Source organism: Scatophagus argus, chromosome 12, assembly GCF_020382885.2.
Source record: "Scatophagus argus isolate fScaArg1 chromosome 12, fScaArg1.pri, whole genome shotgun sequence".
Taxonomy (NCBI): Eukaryota; Metazoa; Chordata; class Actinopteri; family Scatophagidae; genus Scatophagus; species Scatophagus argus.
Window position 1 is genome coordinate 8,507,062 of NC_058504.1, and position 18,289 is coordinate 8,525,350.

Sequence of the window (18,289 nt, forward strand, 5' to 3'; positions counted from 1 at the left end):
AGTATTTCAATTACACAAAACATATTTTTAATGGCAAGACAAAAAGGAACTGACGAGTCAGTCCCTGCGAATGTGTTGATGAAATTATAAAAAGCAGTGATTAAAGCTGACAGCGGTGTCACGCTTCCCCCCCTCAGTGGACACTTTTCAGTATCTCCCATGTCACATCAGTGAATCCAGCACTGACTGCTCACACTCAGCCTTACCAACGTTAGTTCCTGAAAAGACAACACATTTCAACTACGAGAAGTGACTTTACAACTGCTTACAAACAGAGGTGATAAATGCTTACCTGCGTTGCAGCTTCTAGTGAAAATACATTAAATAGGGTTTGTAGTGTGACTGATAACCATCCTGACCTATCAACTACTGCAGTATGGCTTATTTCTGCCTAAAGACTGCGCTGTAAGATTCACCACACACTGATCAAGATATTTTTGAACATAAACCGAAGAGCCGATAAATAGATACCATTATCTGTTTGTATATCTTAGGCTTAACTGCTAAAGGAGCATCTGTATATCATACTGCTGTACATACATTATGAGCATGTAACACCTCCTTTACTGCTAACTTTACCTTTACAGTGACACTATTAACCACTACGAAAACAACTGCTTGGGCTCACAACAAACAAATTTAGTTTTCTATCTGATTCAAATTCGGGAAAGACACAGACGCTTTCATCTAACTGCATCAATCTCCTACGAGGCTCGTAAACGTGCCGTGATCATTATTACACGAACCACTTGAGGCAGGAAGCATTTATAATGCGGACTAAAGGGAGGTGAACATAAAGCATGAGCTTGCAGAGAACTTTCGACCTTGTACAGAATAAGTCCAGGTGAGTGAGTGCTGCAGTATACTGGAAGTCTGTTCGCTTTAAGGCAGATGCACGTGTAAACACTCCTGGCTTTGACTCCTTGGTTGTCTCTCTTCTCTTAATGTGTATATGTACGCAAACACACACGCACACACAGTGCAGGCATGACTGTGAGTGGTGCCCAGGCAGACAAATACTCGCGCCCTTGTGTTGGGCTGAACTCAAAGTTTTCATGCTCTGTGCTCGTCCTCCTCCTCCTCCTCCTCAGCATCCTTCCCTCAGCACAGTTCTCAGTGATTGTGAGTCCAGAGGAATTGTGCAGTCAAACCACTCGATTGGCATCTGACAACACTCGCAAACGTCTCAGGTGCCTTCTGTGCTTGAAGCCATGTCACGGGCTGTACGGCGGGGGCTTCTCATCAGGATGGTTGTGAGGAGGAGAGTAGCGTGGGGGGATCATTGTGGGCCACAGGTGGCTGGCTCCAGACTGGGAGTCATCGGACAGGCCCGACGAATCAGGGAACATGTAGGAGCCCTGCAGGAAAGCCAAAACATTCATTAGAGTGACATGTGACACATGAGTCTAAATGGTCCTGAATATTCAGTGAATCACGTCCCCAAAGGGAAACTGGTTGTGCATCAGTGCAACACAAAACACAAGATAAAAACACAAAGCACATGAATGCATAGTAATACAAAACAGAAGAAAATAGAGCGCACAATTTAAAAATATTTGCTTTCATGTCATAATACTGCCTGCTCAATTTCACATACATTTCCTTAACAGAACCCTTTATGTGAACTGGATTGTTCGGTCGCTGACAAAACACCTGCCAATAATCAATCAGTCATTGTTCCGACCAAATTCTCACTCCATGCACATCATGCACTGCTGCAGCTTGGAAGTGGCTGTGTGCACCTGCAGGTCGTAGGCATTGTAAGGCGGCAGGTAGGGGGCAGTGTTGTAGTACGAGTTGAGGGAAGCGTTGGGTGGAGCAGGCTCTGAGGGGACTGGAGCTGTGATTGCCTCTGGTTCAGATGTGCTCTCTGAGGCAGCGGCGGGAGTCTGACAAGGACGTGAAGAAAATCGATCAGTTTTGATCAATTCAAACAAACGCTAAATCGCATCAGCTCGCGTCAATAAAGCCACAATTAGGGATCGTCACGCGTATTCCTGCACATTAGACAGTTCTCTTCTTTGTTGGTAAATATCTTGATTGACCTACCATGTCTTTGAAGCCTCCCAGCACTGCAGCAGTGATGATGCCCAGAAAAAGGGCCACAATGTTGAGGATGGTAGCGGACCATAACAGGTGATAAAGGTGCACCACGTCCTGGCAGCTCTTCACATCGGTGTACTCATGGTAGCCTCCGATCACCTCTACACGGCTAGCCCAGTGGGTGGGACAGAGAGGGAAACAGCCTACAGTCAAGCCACAGAAGTTACTGATGAAGTTTTTCTTTTTTCCTAATGCTCACCAACAGGCTCTGTGCATTTGTACTCCAGACTCAATGAGAGACATGCAAAGACATACAAAAAGGACGTAGAGAGGAAACCCTAAGAACACACTTCTGCGGTGGGTAAAATCATAAAGACTCGACACAAATACTCAATTATCACTTCACAAAAGAGGAAAAAAATGTCATGAATTGATCATCAATGGCCGATATGCTTCTAGAAAACAAAAAGGAACCTACTTCCAAATCATGGATGATTTCCTAAACTTTTTCAAAACATCTTTATTCTGAAGTCCCATAAGAGGATGTTCTCTGAAACAAAGGTTAAAAGAAATCAAACATTCTTGTTCTAATACAATCAACGCAGTTGCAGTGCAAAAAAATCTCCCACAAAAAAATGGCACAACGGTACACATCAAACAATCAAAACAATCAAAGCAACGCAGCAAAGCAGACTAGCCGCTGATTTAGAGGTCTGTCGGGTGCTCGACCACTCAACTCACTTCCCACAGTTGTAGAGGTCGCAGCAGTAACAGGTGTTGCTCTTCACACGCAAGTTACAGGATGTGCGTGATGATGTCTGACAGGGCACCTAAAGGACAAAAAACACTTTATAATACACACTTTACATCGACTTCTGTCTCTTATCTATGTGTAAAATATACAACGTCATGGCTAAACCACAAATGGCAACACTGAGCATTTCGGTGAAAATAAAGAGAAATATGTGCTTCTTACATCACGGTCAGATGCAGTCTCACTGGAGTGATACTCACAACGACCGGCATACAGAGGCCTGAGGTCCTACAACAAGAAAACACCATGTTTAGATATTTCACTGCACAATTCATCACTCGCTAAATGACATCAGAGGAAACAAGGAAAAAGAGGAAAAGAACTTGTCAAACAAAATCCTGAAAGACAGCATAAGGGCTCGAAGGCAGCTTTTTTACATAATCTTGAGGCCCTGTTTTCAAAGGAGGCCCCGTGTCAAATTTTAATACTTCAATTCAAACTTGATATTGTACAGTAAAACACCTCTAAGGATTTTTTTGCTCTCTTCTAGAAACATGAGTTATCTAACAAACTGCAGAGGTAGCAACCAAGAGTCATTAAAGTTACAATGAATAATAATCTTCATTTAATAATCCTATTCCATAAAGAAAATAAAGTGCAAACTTAACTCTGTTATTAACAAATATGCTTTTGCACTGAAATTTACTTTAGAATAGGATGCATTCGATTGGATGTAAGCGCAGTAGATGCAACTCATCAATATCAGAAGAAACGACAAACTGTTCACTATAAAAATCATGACAGTTATTCATCTCTTCAGTCTGAAACTGCATCATACTGCTCCTCCTGACTGTCTTTCATCCAACAGTGTGGCTCTTTGAGTTTTTAGTTTAGTGTACAAAAGTTTCCATCTTACTGACACCACACGAACCTGCTCAGGGTGCTCGTCTCCCTTTTCACCCAGCCATAACTTATTTTACTGTAATTGTTTTAAGAGTGCATTAGTGGTTATTTATTGTTTTATTTACTTTGCATAATGGACGATGATGATCTCCCTGAACCACAGCCTATATTTACCTCACAGAGGAGGGCGCAGTGGCTGCTGCAGCCTGCCATATGTGAGCAATGTCCTTGCAGAAGGGCTTACGTTTTAATGTCTAATGCAGACAGATTATATTAAGCTTTAATGAGGACAGCATTGATGAATAAACTTGTCATAACAAAAGTGTTATCTGTATTCATAATTTATTGGTTGGGTTAAATAAGCAGACGCTTCAGTGTTACTTACGATGTGCCTCGCAGCAAAAACTCCATCGACAATAGCGCAGCAGAAGGCAGCCACCACTCCGAAACTGATGAAGACAATAGATGCCACTAACTGTGAAAACAGAGGAGCTTCAGCTTCATCACTCTTCATCACACTATGACGATTGTCAATGTCCTCAACCTAAACACTCTATTTTGATTTTTAATCGTCTCCTGTCACCACTTTTGCAGGATGTGTATCACCTTACACATGTGCTCCCCTCTGAGTATGAATACCTCTGAATGGAGAGAGGGTGGAGGGGGTTGTGAGCCGGGTAAAGGACAACAGAGACAGCGCTGTGGCCGTCACTTAGCTCCAGTGGTGTTCGTGGCTGGCACGGTGCCGAGCTCTTTACGAACACCGCCAGCCATTTCTCCATTCACCCAACTCTCCTCCTTCACTCCTCAATGAAAGGCAGCATGTTTTCAATTACGTATCACCCCACCCTGTCTGCAGCCAGCCCGGCTCATGGGAGGGAGGCAGTGCGATAGTGCAGTGTGACAGCGAATCATTCTTCAAGTCATTAGAAATGAAACAATCGATTGTCAAAATAGCTGCCAATTAGTCTGCTGTACATCAGCTAATTAATTCATCTCCACTGAAAGTGTAATAACAAAAAAGTTATGTGCTTCCAATAGCCCAAACCATAAATAATATCAACATGTATGACATGTATGACATGTATAACATTTCATAGCAAACAACAAAACAGAAGGAAGTGTGGTGTAACATGTCATTGCCCAGTTAGTCGTGGCACACAAATTCTGACTTCTGGGACTCCAGGCATCCGACCTCTGCTGCATTATGGGAAAGGTGTCACAGTACAAACTCATTCTTCAATCCAGCCCTGACAGTTCCTGCCCGGCACGTCCCACAGGCTCCTCTCATCTGCAGTTTCCTTCCCCACATTCCAGTGTGGACATTGGTCCTCCTCCACTTACACCCTATTTCTATTTCTGGCTGAATCTCCCTTGAAGCCCAGGATACTTGCTCCGCTACAGAAAAGCTCCTCAGACCAAGTGGGACTCACAGTCTGGGTTAGGTCTGCTGTGTCTATTGTCACATTAACGACATAATCAAGCTGTCGTAAGGTAATTGGGACTGATGCGCATGTTAATGACAGTGCCCTGTGACTGCAGTGATGAGGAGACATCAAGCACTGAAAGTGATCTCAATGCACAGAGGTAATATAAATCCTCTTACCATCTGCCTCTTGTTCTCTATCAAATGAGCGCCGATAATTCCCAGAAAAGAGCCAAAGCCCAGCTGAGAAGAGAGAAAATAGCTGTTAGGGCATTTAGCTGTTAGGGCATTCATCTACTTTGACTATAAAGCTTTGATTTCATAAAATGGGACAAACCAAGTTGTTAGTGTTAAAAGTAAGGCTCCGGAGAAGCATTTCAGCTTGTTTACAAAGATATCAACTGTTTACTTTTACAGATAAGCAAAATAAACCATAGATTCATTTACTCTAATCTGAGGATTTGTGAGATAAAAGTTTCCCCTCAGTCTTGCATTGTAAATCAAAGTTCATTTCCTCTTTGGAAATCTCAACACATTTCGAGGTTCAAATCATAAGTCTGATGAAAAAGAGGTTTAAGCTGGAAATGCAACTGGCATACAGTGGCTGCTTTTCTGTCAGTCTTTTATGTAAGAGGACAAATGCTGAAAGCTGAGTACTGTGAAGAAAACACATTTATGGGCTGAGACACTTTACCTCACTCAGCCTCTAATGACAGCCATGCTGAATAATGAATGTGGGGAAAATTCACCCCTCAGAGACCTTCAGTAATTATTTTCATCAGAATTCAGGAGCAGGAAGGGCCCACTTCAGACACTCTGACTTCACTCACGCCTCACTCTTTATGAAGAGTGAGCAGCTTCACCCTGTTGCTCCCACTGCAGGTGCACGCAGGTGTGACTGTGCACTCACAATGACTCCTGGGTAGTAGCCGCCCACCGTGATGTTCTGCGTCCTGGTGGTCGCTGCCAGGCCAAAGATAAGGATGAGCACAGACACAATGAGCAGCATCGCCGTCACGATGATGGATTTCCTCTTTCTCCTCTTAAAGGAGCCTACGAGACAACAAATGAGGGAACATTACAGCTCGAGTCGTCAGTAAAATGATGTGAAATCAGAAGACGAGGCTGCGACTGCAACCCAACACGAGCCGCAATGTAATGGAAAGTAGTAACGGGGACACGACTGGAGTTTCTCTGGCCCTGTCACACTGACGTGCTGTTTTGAAGATGCTGCCAAAGGGTCCTAATTTATATGGTATGTTCACCTTTACGGGAAATATGCAAAGAATTCAACTTTAAAAAAGGCATCCTATAAAACACTCTCCACCCTATCGACAAAACTGTGGAGAGGATGAACTACGGCTTTGACTTACACGAGATACAGTCTCATATTTAACACTGTCAAGTCAGTGTCACGGTTTACAGACACAGAGGGAAAGTAAGTTCCCTAATGGAGCTCATTCCTAAAAGCACGGCAGCGTTTGGAGAAGCCATTAAACTAGTTAGCCCTTCAAACAAAACCTCTTGTGTTGCTCATGATGGAAGGAAGAAAACCCTGGTTTGAGCACCAACAGAGAACAAATTAAAACATAATTTTAACTTGATATATTCTTTGTTTCATGCTGTGGTTGAATTGGGAAAACACATGTAAGAGTGCCTATAAGAATTATATTTACCAGTACTAAACTGTCAATACATTAACATTAAAGAGGCTTTTTCAGGTGATCTGTGTCAAAAAGTTTAACTAAGGGGCATCCGGGTGGCCTTTTGAGATGCTGAATAATCGCAACAAGTCCCAGGATCTTTGCCGTATGCTGTCCTCCTGCTGTCTCCACTCATATCCACTCAGCTCTAATGAAGGCGTAAACAGGATGAACAAATTAACACACACTTTGCTGTCCATAAGCTGCAAGTGTGCATGCTGTTTGTCATCTCCTGTATGAGTCTGGCCAGGGTGACATTATGGGCCTGTTGTAGATTTGTAAAGCAACGTTTTCATCCTGTTCTACAATCAAATGAGTTTAGTTTAGGATAGACAGCAACACTAACATAAAGCTTAACATAACTGAAAACGAATCACCTCACCGCATGAGACGTTTGCAATCTGGACGTCAAACAACCATAAAAATGAACGAATTAAAAACACAACCATGAACAAGAAAGAAAGTGAGCAAAGTGTGAAAGGTTTTGCTTTCACAAACTGTACGGCGTCAGGGAACGTACGTCTTCTAACCTGTCAGGTTTAAAACAGATGCCTCTTCGAAGAGAGGAGCCGCCGTCTCTAATGTTCAACACGTTTTGGACAACTTACAGACTGAGGACAGGGAGGGAGAGGAACGACAGTAGCTTCAGCAGATGTTGGATTATCGACCCACACTAAGACAGAAGAAGGCCCGGTTGCCTCTGGCTGTGACACACTCCATTTATTTTTACCTCGTCCTGCTCAATTTATCATCACAAAGCTGGACAGAGAGGTCATCTGCGTCACCTCCGTGTTCCCTTTTATCACAATGTGGAAACTAAAGAGCTGGCAGGCCACAGATGGACGTCAGTGCTACTGAACGCTGACGCTCCCGACCTGCACATCAAGGAGCACATCGGCGAACGTCTCACAACACTGAGCAGGAAATGTGTAAGGCTTCAGTCAAACCCTGTCGCCAAGCATAATGAGGGGCACGGCCACTGAGATTAAGGATGTCGAAATATATGGACAATTATGCAGAGCTGGGAGTCATGTTACAGCGACAATCACGAGGACGGTGTATTGGATTTAATTTTACATTGCTGACTGTTTTAGTGTGCTGGTCTCATGCACTAAATGGAACAAAGTGTGTGGCTGTTCTGCATCAGGGAAGCTGATGACGAATGTCTCACTTTTCCCATCTTCTCACATTCCTGCAGCTTTAACCTCAGCATAGGTGAAATCTGTTTTGCCATGTAATTCTTGATTATTATTCTCTTATTATGTGAATTCCTTGTCAAAACTGCAGTACTTCTGAGACCCAGGAACTACATGTACACATTCAAGTAACGGCACTGTTATTTGACTTACAGGGAATACAATTAGTGCACAAGTAGATTACTTCTGTTTAACTTTATTAGGTGCTCTAACAACTCACCATTTCTCCTTCTTAGCTGCCTTACAAGGATATAAAAAGTCTTTCTATTGACCTGTTTTTGACTGCACTATAATGTATAAAATCCTGACTTTTCGTTGCACAAACGGACCATTTTAATCGTTTGATTTCCATGGTAGGAGCCGAGCATCCTTAACACGTCTGTGTCGGCCAGTTACCCACCAAAGCCAACCATCCAGGCTGCTCTGGCTACTGGACGTCGCCGCACCTGCAGTGACGCGCTGCGGCCTAAACCAGAAAAAAAAGACGTGCAACGAGTGTTTTTGTCTGCCTTTGTGTGAGGGGGAAAAAAACATGGCCGGTACTGTTTATGACAAACAAGGTGACGATTAATACGTCGTTGTTGGTGTGTACGAAGAGGTGCAATACGTATTTTAACAGCACGGCGCTGAAAGCGTATGACTTGACTGATCAAAGAGAAGCGCGCTGCGGACAGACACACCGTTGACCTTGCGCACACCTACCCACGCTCGTCTCCGAGAGGGTCAGTCCGCTGCCGGATTGAAGGCTCTGAGCGGGAGGCATCCTGGTTTGGTTTGGAGGATGGAAAACGTAATCTGCTGCGGACGATCCTGTCGCAAGTTCAAACAAGCGGACAAACAAAAAACCAAAACAACAATCACGACCCGGTGTTATTCGTTAAACATGAGACAGCTAGCTGAGTGCAGCGGCGAGCTAACGCAGACGGTGTGTTCGCCTGCTGCTGCATTCTCCGACTACGGTCCTGCGTCCCGGCTCAGCCCGGCTCGGTCTCATTTACATCGCGGCCGATGCTCACGCGTGTGTCGGTGTCCGTCCTCACGGCGTGTCGGTGTCGGGCAGTGAGTCGAGTTGCTGCTGCTGCTGCTGCTGGCTGTCACTGCGCATGTCACACATCTACTGGAAGAAGCATGTAGTCTTACAAACTGTGTGACGGCAGGCTGCTAAACTGTGCAGATTTTACACTCACAAAGCTGCCTGTAATTGTGCACAAGTTTCAGGTCAAATGATGAATCGTCAGAAAACTTAATACAGGCTTGTTCTCCTTTTGTCTTTTACGTTTTGCTGGGTAACTGGGCTCAGGATTTCAGACAAAGACTTTCAGTATTTCACCAAATTAAGCAAATGCTTGTGATAATGGGGATTAAATAGATTATAATGCATATAAAGCTTGACAGCAAGTTTTTGTAGTATTTTCTGTGTGTTTAATACTGCTTTTTGTACTTCTGACGCAGATGTGTGGGCATTGGAGGACACTAAGTACATTTACTCAAGTACTGTTCTTCAATACAGTTTCAAGGTACTTTTACTTTCAAGGAGTATTTCCACTTTATGCCATTTAATTCAGATTCAAATATTGTACTTGTACGATTTGTGCTCTTATTTCACTGTTTGTTGACAACTTTACTTACTTTATAGATTTGGTAGGATACAAAGTGTAATCCACAAAACAACGATTATGTAATATTATAGATTACGATAAAAGTGACGCGCACATTAATGGATCAATATTTATAATCCAGTAAGATCATAAACATTACTCTAAAACATGCCATTTTCCATTACTGCTTTTTCCTTTGATACGTTAAGTATATTTTGATGCTCATACTTTGTACTAAAAGTGAAAATTTAAATGCATTACTTACAACGGGGTATTTCTACACAGTGGCATTGCTGCTTTTAAGCAAAGGCTCTGAGTGTGTGTGTGTGTGTGTGTGTGTGTGTGTATGCTCAGGGCCAGCTATCAGGCCGCGCTTCGAGCGCCACCATCTGTCCGAGGCTCGATGTTGCGTTTAAGGACTAGTCAGAGTCGCGCTGCCTGCGTGTAGGCAGCGTTTGAAGTCCCAGGGACGAGTTTTCCTTTGTGCGAAATAATTCCTTCTGTGAAATAAAAAGGAGCTCATTCATCTTGTTTGTCGGCTTACATCATACGTTAGGGAAACTGTGAAGGTCGACTCCTCTGCTTCATTTCCTCCAGCAGCAGCAGCAGCATTAAAAGGGTAAAAATCCAAGTCAGATGTGGAACTGAAAATGCAAAACAACCACAGGATTCAAAGAGATAAAATAATGATCCACTGCTTCCTAAATTATTTTTCAGACATAAGAAAATAGTTGCCCCCTGGAGCTCCCTCAAGGACTCCACTGACATCATAATGTTTATCAATAACTCTTTTCTGTTTCGCCTTGGTTGGTGAAGCATTATTTTACCTTCATGCAGGGAAATTAACTCTAAAGAGAATGCTGTTTTTATGTTGGATTTCTTTTATTTAGGCCTATTTAATTAATTTAAAGATACAAAATATTGTTAACTGAATAAATAAAATATACATTTCGTTTGAAGTATTTTGCAGACTCTCTGAGGGTTACAGTTTCTCTGACAGAACTCAATGAATGACTCAATGAAAACACAACCCAGCTTTGTTTTTATGTCGCGTTGCTTCTGCTGCATAAACACCACCCGTGCAACAGGAACCTTTTGCGTGGACACGTGGCTGAATAATGACCTCTTAGGGAATTTGCAAATGTAGTTTGTTTGTTCAAAAGCAGCTTAGTGCTTTTGATGTGAGATAGCTGCACTTAACTGGCGGATTTGATGCCAGGCACTGTGGTGTTTATAGCTGACATATTGTAGACACGCCTATGGTGCTCTTGTGGAAGGCTCTAGAACTACTGAATTACGTTAAGTATCCCAGCATAGTAAAGATGGAGTTTTCCCTACACAAATTCACACCTAACCTCTTGCAGTGCACAATGCATCGCACATACAGCCTGTAGCTGCAGATGAAGATGCAGTCAGGCTACTTTTAAATGCCAGGCACACCGACAATGAACGTGTCATTACTCTGCACGGACAGATGCATGAACTGAATGTTTTCCATGTAGAGTGTTTTTTTTTTCCTGCAAATTTCCCCATGTGCTGAGAAGAATCACGGGAATTCAATTTTAAAAAACCCAAACACATCCATCATCACATGAACACGTGCTCGTTTTTTTTGCCGCGCAAACCTCAAAGAACACATTTTTTCCATGACGCAAATTTCTCTTTTCATGTAAAAGAAAAAGAAAGAAGGAGGGGGTTGGGGGAAACTCCCTTAAAGCCCCCCCCCCCCTCTCCCACTTCTACATGGGGTAACAGGGAGTTGCGTGACCGGAGTGCAGATACACTCATGGATGAGGACTACTTGAACTTCCCCAGAGGGAAGCTTCTGTTGAGCAGGTTGTTCCTGCGAGAGTCTGTTGCGGAGGTTGCTGGCGTTGTGAACTCGATTAGTATGCATGCATGTGCAGGGACAATACCCGATGACAGATATTATTATATTTATGATGCTTTTGTGCCGTGTTAAATCGATCAACAATGATAAACGTTTAGGGGGAGTAAAAGTAAGTTATCCGGGTGTGTGTGCACGTACAGTACGCAGCCTGGCAGTGACTGACAGCAGTGCCTTGTGTCGGGATAAGCTATAAATATTGTATTCAGGCTTTGCTTCAGTCTTAGCCCAGCTTAGCAGACAATGGATGATGGTGTGCGTGTACAGAATGCAGTTCTGGGGTCCAGGCTGCTGCCAAAACCTCTCGGGGACAAAAAAAAAGCACTTTGCATCCCACCCCCAGTTTTTCTCTGTCCAGCGTTCATTCACTATGATGCGCCCCTAGTTGAAGGAGGTTCTCCACGCCAGATCCCGTTTGAATGCCTAAAACTTTCTAATGAAATCGCCAAACACTTTTTGACACACATTATTATTTTTTTTTTCTTTTCTCTCCCTGGGAGTCAAGAAGATTTTCGACGTATTAATCCACGTTTTTCGTTGACAAGAAATCTTCAGGTAGGTCAGAACTTTAATTAATGTTATATTTGGTACAGCTACGATAATAATTTCTTGTGTATGATTCTTGAGCAAGTCGTTCAGATTGCTTGGCTGCAAAAAGTTTTGAGAATGTCTCTGGACTTGGCAAGTTTGCATATGTAAAGATGCGTCGCTTCAAGTCAGTGGCACCGTAGATGTGATTGGTATAACAAGTACCCTTTTTCTTTCTGAAGAATATGGAGCCCGTTTCCACAGTGGGAGGAGCTGAAGAGAAGCCCCTTAAAAATCACCCGAGTGTTGTAAGTGCTGAAAATAAATAGAAAACATGTCACTTTCTAAACACTGTATCCACTGAAGCAGATATTAAGACATCTTTTCCACTATGGCTTAAGTTTATTGTAATGAACAGCTCAGATATCATTAATTCAGTAACCAAGTGGTTCCATAGGTAGGAAACTCCACACTCGTTACAGCAGTTTTAACATTTCAAAGCAGCTTCTTTCATGGGCCAAATGCTCCGTGTGAGAGAAGAAAGAAGTGACTTGTGTGATTCCTTTGGGATCTGTGTGTCCTGTCCTGTGGACGACTGAGAGTCAGTGAGTAACATGTGGCTGTCAGAGTGACCCTCCAGCTCTGCTGTCTGCAGCTGCTGCTCCAAGCAGGAGGGTCCACTCAGGGGAGGTCAGCTCTCCCAACGAGTGCCAGAAAGGTCACCAGCGGGTTTATAATTTGCAGAAACAGGGGACAGGACCAGCAGTGCGATGTTCATTAATATGCAGAGCACTCTCTGGCAGTTTATACCATCAGTCATACTCAGAGCAGAAGGCATGCCATTTTTTTCCTGCAGTGACTTCAAAAGAAAATAGTTCGACTGCAGAATTTAGCAGTTGAGAATATGTGTGGTGAGGGCATTTTCTCTTCTCCATCTTTCCACCAGCCTCACAAAGTGATACTCAAACATGGCCAAGAGCTGGAGGAAGAGCAGGAGGAGTTGGCCGAGCACCAGCCTCTAGAGCAGGAAGACCTGAACTTTGAGAGATGGAAGCGCAGGCCGTTACCCAAGAGGACGCTCCACCAGAAAATAGACGACTTGAAGACATACCTGTGGAATGCAGAGACCAACGAATTCATGGGTCGCTCTGGAAAGAGCTGGAGTGAGTTGATGAAGAAAGACAGGTTCTGTGTTGTTGAGTTGTGGGGAGAAACATTTGGATTAATGCAAAAGTGCTTTATTTTTTCAGTGCTTGTGTCCAATAATTACAAACCTAGTGTTGAATGTGTTACTGTTGAATCATCTTAAGCAAACAGAAGAGCAGATATGGTGTTTGAATGTCTTTAAAAGATGCACTCAGGGATTGTTTAGAGGGTGAGAAATGTGCTGCAAGTCTGTGTGTGTCCTTATGCTCAATGTTTACATAGGTGCATGGACAATTCAGAGTGTCCCGACAAAAACAGACTGCCTGGGGACGTGTTCCCAGCGGGAGTGCACTGTTCCGGGCCTCGCATTGGCCAGGAATCACATTCCTCTACATCTTACCATGCTCTCCACAGCCTCTTTCCCAAAGCTTTGGCGACCTCATCGCTGAACTTAACATGCTTATGGCCCCTCAGTTGCAGCTAAACACGTAGAGATGCTGTTGTCTTTTTTTATCCATAGAGCCCACTGCCAAATTGAGCTTTGGTGCAGGCGAACTTTTCTGGCAGAAGCTGCAGACTAGATGAGTTTGTTGAGTCAAGGATGATGGAGCAGCCTCTTGGTATTCCAGGGAAGTTGCTATGTGACGCTGTTGAGCCCCCTCCCTCAGCTCCACTGTACACAATGGCAAACTTGCAACTGAGTGTAGAGAGAATATCCAAGGAAGGTGTGTGTGTGTCTGCGTGTGTGTGTGTGTGTGTGGTACTTGCATAATCTGAAACGCTGGATACCAGGCAGGACTAAGAGCCGATTTCAGCTACATAACCAGTGTGTGCACACTTGTGGAGGAGTGGGGCCCGTGTGTCTGATGAAGAAAGGCCCTGAGTTGAAGTCTGTGCTGTGTGTCCTGTGAGACAAGTGTGTAAGACAGGACACAATACCAGAGTGGGGTGATTGGGGCTCCTTGGAGCTGGCTGGGCCTCTATTGCTGCAAAAGACCTTCACTACGATGGCAACCGGAGGTTCACTGTGTTCCTGAGTGAAAGGACAGCTGGGAGAATTCTCACTGAGCTCAAACAGAAAGGCCTTTGTGGCTCTGGGGACGCAAGGCTGGCTGCAGCTAGTCCCCTGTGAAATTGCCCGCACAGCAAAAGCCATTTAATTTAGGACATGTTTGGCTTGATTAGTTGCTAATGGACTGTTAATTGAAAATTGTAGCACAATGAGAGTTCTTCGGCTTTCTTTATTGTAAGGTTGCACATTATCTCAATCCAGTGGCTTTGTTTTTTTTGGGTTTTTTTTACCATTTATTTGCATTATTTTGCTTACTCAGACATGAAGGAGGGACAGTGCTTTCATCTGAGTAAACAAATTAGTGACTGTACTGATCAAGGACAGTAGCTGGAGTCCAGACAGACCAAACAAAGTAAAACTGGAAATTCTTTACGGCTCATTGTTTTTTTCCGCTCAGATCAGAGGAATGATTTACTGAGAGCTTTCTGCCAGATACTTTATTTTATTTATTTATTTATTTTTTGCAAATACTGCATCAAAAATTTTCACCCTAATAACTCCTTTTTTCACACCTCTTTTAGGCCTCATCCTTCTCTTCTATGCTGCACTTTATGTGTTTCTCGCAGCCATGTTTGGCGGCTGTTTGTTTTGCCTAATGTGGTCTATTAGCCCCTATCATCCAACCTTCAACGACAGAGTGATGCCACCAGGTAAATATAAGCCCGAACTGAAACCAGTCCACTGCACCCTTCACTGACTTTCCTCTTGTCTTTTTGCTCCACTGTCCTTCTGTCTGTTGCTTCTACGCGAGTCTCCGCACAGTTGACTGTCTCTGCGTCTCCACTGGCAGGTATGACGATGGCCCCACACCTAGAAGGCCACGAGATCGCCTTTAATGTCACTGATCGCAAATCCTGGAAGAAGTATGCGAGGTCTATGGATGAATATCTAAAATGTGAGTCATTAGTGATTGTTGGGGATAATGTTAAAGTTGTGGGGTGGTGGTGGTGGTGGTGGGGGGTCTGATGAGGTTATTGAGTTTGTTTAAAGTGAAGCAGGCGTGCAATGCCTTAATCCTCATCTTCGCTACCTTTGTCCCCTTTATTCATTTGGTTTTTGCAGGGCATGCTGGGAAAGGAAGCCTCTTTGTGGACAGAGTGCAGCAATTCAATGCATTTTTTTTTCACACACTGCTTTTGTCAGACTTCCTTAATCAGAGGCCTGAGTCTGGCAGGGCATTGCTGTGGCAAGGGTTTATTTATGCCCTCCTCTCTCGTTCTGCTTCCCTCCGTCTCTGCCTTTTTCTCTCTGCTCTCCATTTTCAGCATATAACGATGGAGCTCAGGAGAGGAAGAATATTCGCTGCACACAGGACAGATACTTCATGCAGGATGACTTGGAGGAGAGCGCAGAGCGGAAAGCATGTCAGTTTAAGAGGTCCTGGTTGGGGGACTGCTCGGGCCTGCAGGACCCCAACTATGGCTATTCTCAGGGAAAGCCATGTGTCTTCCTTCGAATGAATCGGGTAAGATGAGTGTCAGTCACCATAACCTGTGAAAACCGTGAAAGTGCAATTATGTATAGCAGCACAAAAAATAAAAGAAGGATTATAAAAGTGAACTGTTTCTCGTTGAGCGACATCTTGTGACCGTTTCACAAAGTGCACCGCTTTTTTGATCCAGATTAGCATTCAGAATATTGACTCACGTGTAATCACATTGTGGAAAGTTTGGTCAGTTCTCAGTAGGAGCAAACTTCTGCATGTAATTTTTATTATTGATAAATGAAGACATTATCCATCTGGAGATCAGTTTCAGTTTGAAGCAAAGACAGTTGTGTGTGCATCCAAACACAGAAAGGAAAATTAGAGATTAGAAAACTGAATTAAATTAAAATTAGAGGCACATGGAAATTGTCAATCTGCCAAAATTTGTTCTGATTGAACGTTTTCATCCACAAGGTCTTTGCGGGCAAACATCCATTGGAGTTCATTTGGAAGACATGGCAAAATATATAGAACCAAAATAGGATTGAAGTGTTTTTTAACTTTTTTTGTTTGCATGATGACAGTTTTTTTATTATTTTTCTTTCGTTTTAATAGATTCTTGGTTACTTACCTGGCCAGGGCAAACCAATAAACGTAACTTGTGGAGTTAAGGTACAGTAACCATCAACACTGTCACACTTGTAACCGTATCTCAGTTGTAATGTGTCATTAAAAGAATATAATAATTGTATCAAATATGCGTCAAAAAAAGCATAATTTCTTGCCCCTCTTCAGAAAGGACCTCCAGAAGCATTGGGAGAAATCCAGTTTTTTCCAAAAAGCATTTTTGACCTGAAGTACTATCCATACTATGGGAAGCTCAGACATGTGAGTGAGTTTCATCCTTGAAAATAATTGCTGTGGCATACAGACAATATTATTTAAGTTCGAAATAACACCTGTCGTATCTTGACCTCAGGTAAACTACTCTTCGCCGGTGGTGGCTGTGCGTTTTGCAGGAGTGCAGTACGACACTCACATCCAAGTACAATGCAAACTGAATGGGAAGGGCATCATTAATGATTCACCCACTGACCGCTACCTGGGAAGTGTGACCTTCTCTTTGGACATCGGAGGGTAAGGCAAAGAAATGGCTGCCAGCAGGAAGCTCCCGTGACAACGAGGCAGGATAACGTACAGAAAAAAAAATATGATGTTGAAATATTATTTCCCATGAAATATGTAAATTCCCTCTCCTCATCTTTCACTTAAATATCCATGTCTTCCGCTGTGAAACAAATTCCTCATGAAGTAGATATTTACTCTTGTGTTTCTGTTGTATCTTTGTACCTTGAGCGTGCTACTGGCACCTGCACCCACAACAAAGTGCTGAGCACAGGACAAGTGCATAGAGTGAGTTACACTGTAATTCTTGATATTCTGTAATGATTAGCAAGATTAATCAGACTAAATTACATTCTGCCCAATAGTTAGCATTTCTGGCTATGCAAATCCAATTATGACTTAAAACATTAATAGGCACTTAGAAATATTGTTTTATCAGGTTAGATTATGTTTTTGTGTGCACATTTTTGTGTGATAAAGTGTACTAATTTGTTTTGCATTATATTTTTCAACATTGTATATTGTAAGAATTCAAAGAACTATCATGCAAACACTGAGAGCAGGACTTGTGCTGTACTTACACAGTAAAAAAAGATAATAAATGACTGCAAATACACTATTACAATATTTTTGTTGACTAGAGCAGTATTATACATTTATGATAAAAGCATCACAAGCCACTTCTTGCCTTCTTTTGTAAAAACATTTGCTTTTGATGAAATACTACACAAGACTGATCAATAAAGAGACATACGGTACTGTGAAATAGTCTGTGAAAGATCTGTGTCATTTTATTTTTCCTGAACTGTGCTACTAAACTTGATATCAATGTTGTATTTATTTTTATTTATTTTTTATTTATTTTATTTTTTTCAAAAAAAGAAGCATTTTTAAATCTTTAAATCCTAGCTGTAATTTTCAGAAGGAAGAAGGAAGTATTTATTAATAATAGTATAAAAATCATTAGCGTTCAACTTATTTTTCAACTGATTCTCTTCTTTTTTTTCACCCAGAAGAGCTCTTCTTGATGAATAAAGGGAATGTATGTCTATATTTTGTTCAGGCTTAGCCCACATAACTGTTACCACTACCCCCATGCTAGTGGCTCCCTCAGCTAACACATTTTAGCTTGTTAGCATGCTGATTAGCTGTTAACACAAACTAAAGCTGATAGTAAGATAATCCTTGATTGATGTTGTTGCATGGGATGGAAATGTAATTAGTTTTGCTGCTTTTAAGACATAAAAAGTATTAATGATGACAATGATGGTGCTAGATCCAAATTAAAGAGACAAAGTTATAAGAATTCATCTTCAGGAGCACACATACATCTGTTCCAGATTTTATGGCAATCCATACAATAGTTGAGATATTTCACACAACACCACAAGTCTGAACCTCGTGGCAGTGTCAGAGGAGAAGTCAGGGGTCTCAAAAGTCTTTATGGTTCATCCTCTGGGCGCATTACATGGCATCTATTC

The 18,289-nt window shown here is 42.6% G+C and overlaps 2 protein-coding genes across 7 annotated transcripts; one reads left to right on the top strand and one right to left on the bottom strand.

The window, feature by feature from the left end:
* Nucleotides 1–9: 9 nt before the first annotated feature.
* tmem255a (transmembrane protein 255A) lies at nucleotides 10–9,189 on the bottom strand. 4 transcript variants are annotated; one of them, XM_046406181.1, is made up of 10 exons: nucleotides 8,728–9,189; nucleotides 6,064–6,179; nucleotides 5,307–5,369; nucleotides 4,086–4,175; nucleotides 3,020–3,085; nucleotides 2,785–2,873; nucleotides 2,522–2,593; nucleotides 2,050–2,218; nucleotides 1,743–1,889; nucleotides 10–1,358 (listed from the first exon to the last, which is right to left on the bottom strand). In XM_046406181.1, exons 1-10 carry the CDS (start codon nucleotides 8,786–8,788, stop codon nucleotides 1,215–1,217), a joined length of 1,017 nt encoding a protein of 338 aa, XP_046262137.1. In that variant the 5' UTR covers nucleotides 8,789–9,189; the 3' UTR covers nucleotides 10–1,214. The 4 variants fall into 4 exon arrangements, with proteins under 4 accessions (XP_046262137.1, XP_046262135.1, XP_046262136.1 ...); XM_046406179.1 differs by having other exon boundaries at nucleotides 6,037–6,179; nucleotides 8,728–9,183; XM_046406180.1 differs by having other exon boundaries at nucleotides 2,050–2,212; nucleotides 6,037–6,179; nucleotides 8,728–9,179.
* Nucleotides 8,414–17,576, top strand: atp1b4 (ATPase Na+/K+ transporting subunit beta 4). Of its 3 annotated transcripts, XM_046406177.1 has the most exons (11): nucleotides 8,414–8,585; nucleotides 9,478–9,542; nucleotides 12,057–12,066; nucleotides 12,282–12,347; nucleotides 12,986–13,202; nucleotides 14,779–14,907; nucleotides 15,048–15,152; nucleotides 15,523–15,722; nucleotides 16,299–16,355; nucleotides 16,479–16,571; nucleotides 16,663–17,576. In XM_046406177.1, exons 1-11 carry the CDS (start codon nucleotides 8,574–8,576, stop codon nucleotides 16,822–16,824), a joined length of 1,116 nt encoding a protein of 371 aa, XP_046262133.1. In that variant the 5' UTR covers nucleotides 8,414–8,573; the 3' UTR covers nucleotides 16,825–17,576. The 3 variants fall into 3 exon arrangements, with proteins under 3 accessions (XP_046262133.1, XP_046262134.1, XP_046262132.1); XM_046406178.1 differs by lacking the exon at nucleotides 8,414–8,585 and having other exon boundaries at nucleotides 9,485–9,542; nucleotides 12,017–12,066; XM_046406176.1 differs by lacking the exons at nucleotides 8,414–8,585; nucleotides 9,478–9,542 and having other exon boundaries at nucleotides 11,359–12,066; nucleotides 16,663–17,454.
* Nucleotides 17,577–18,289: the final 713 nt, after the last annotated feature.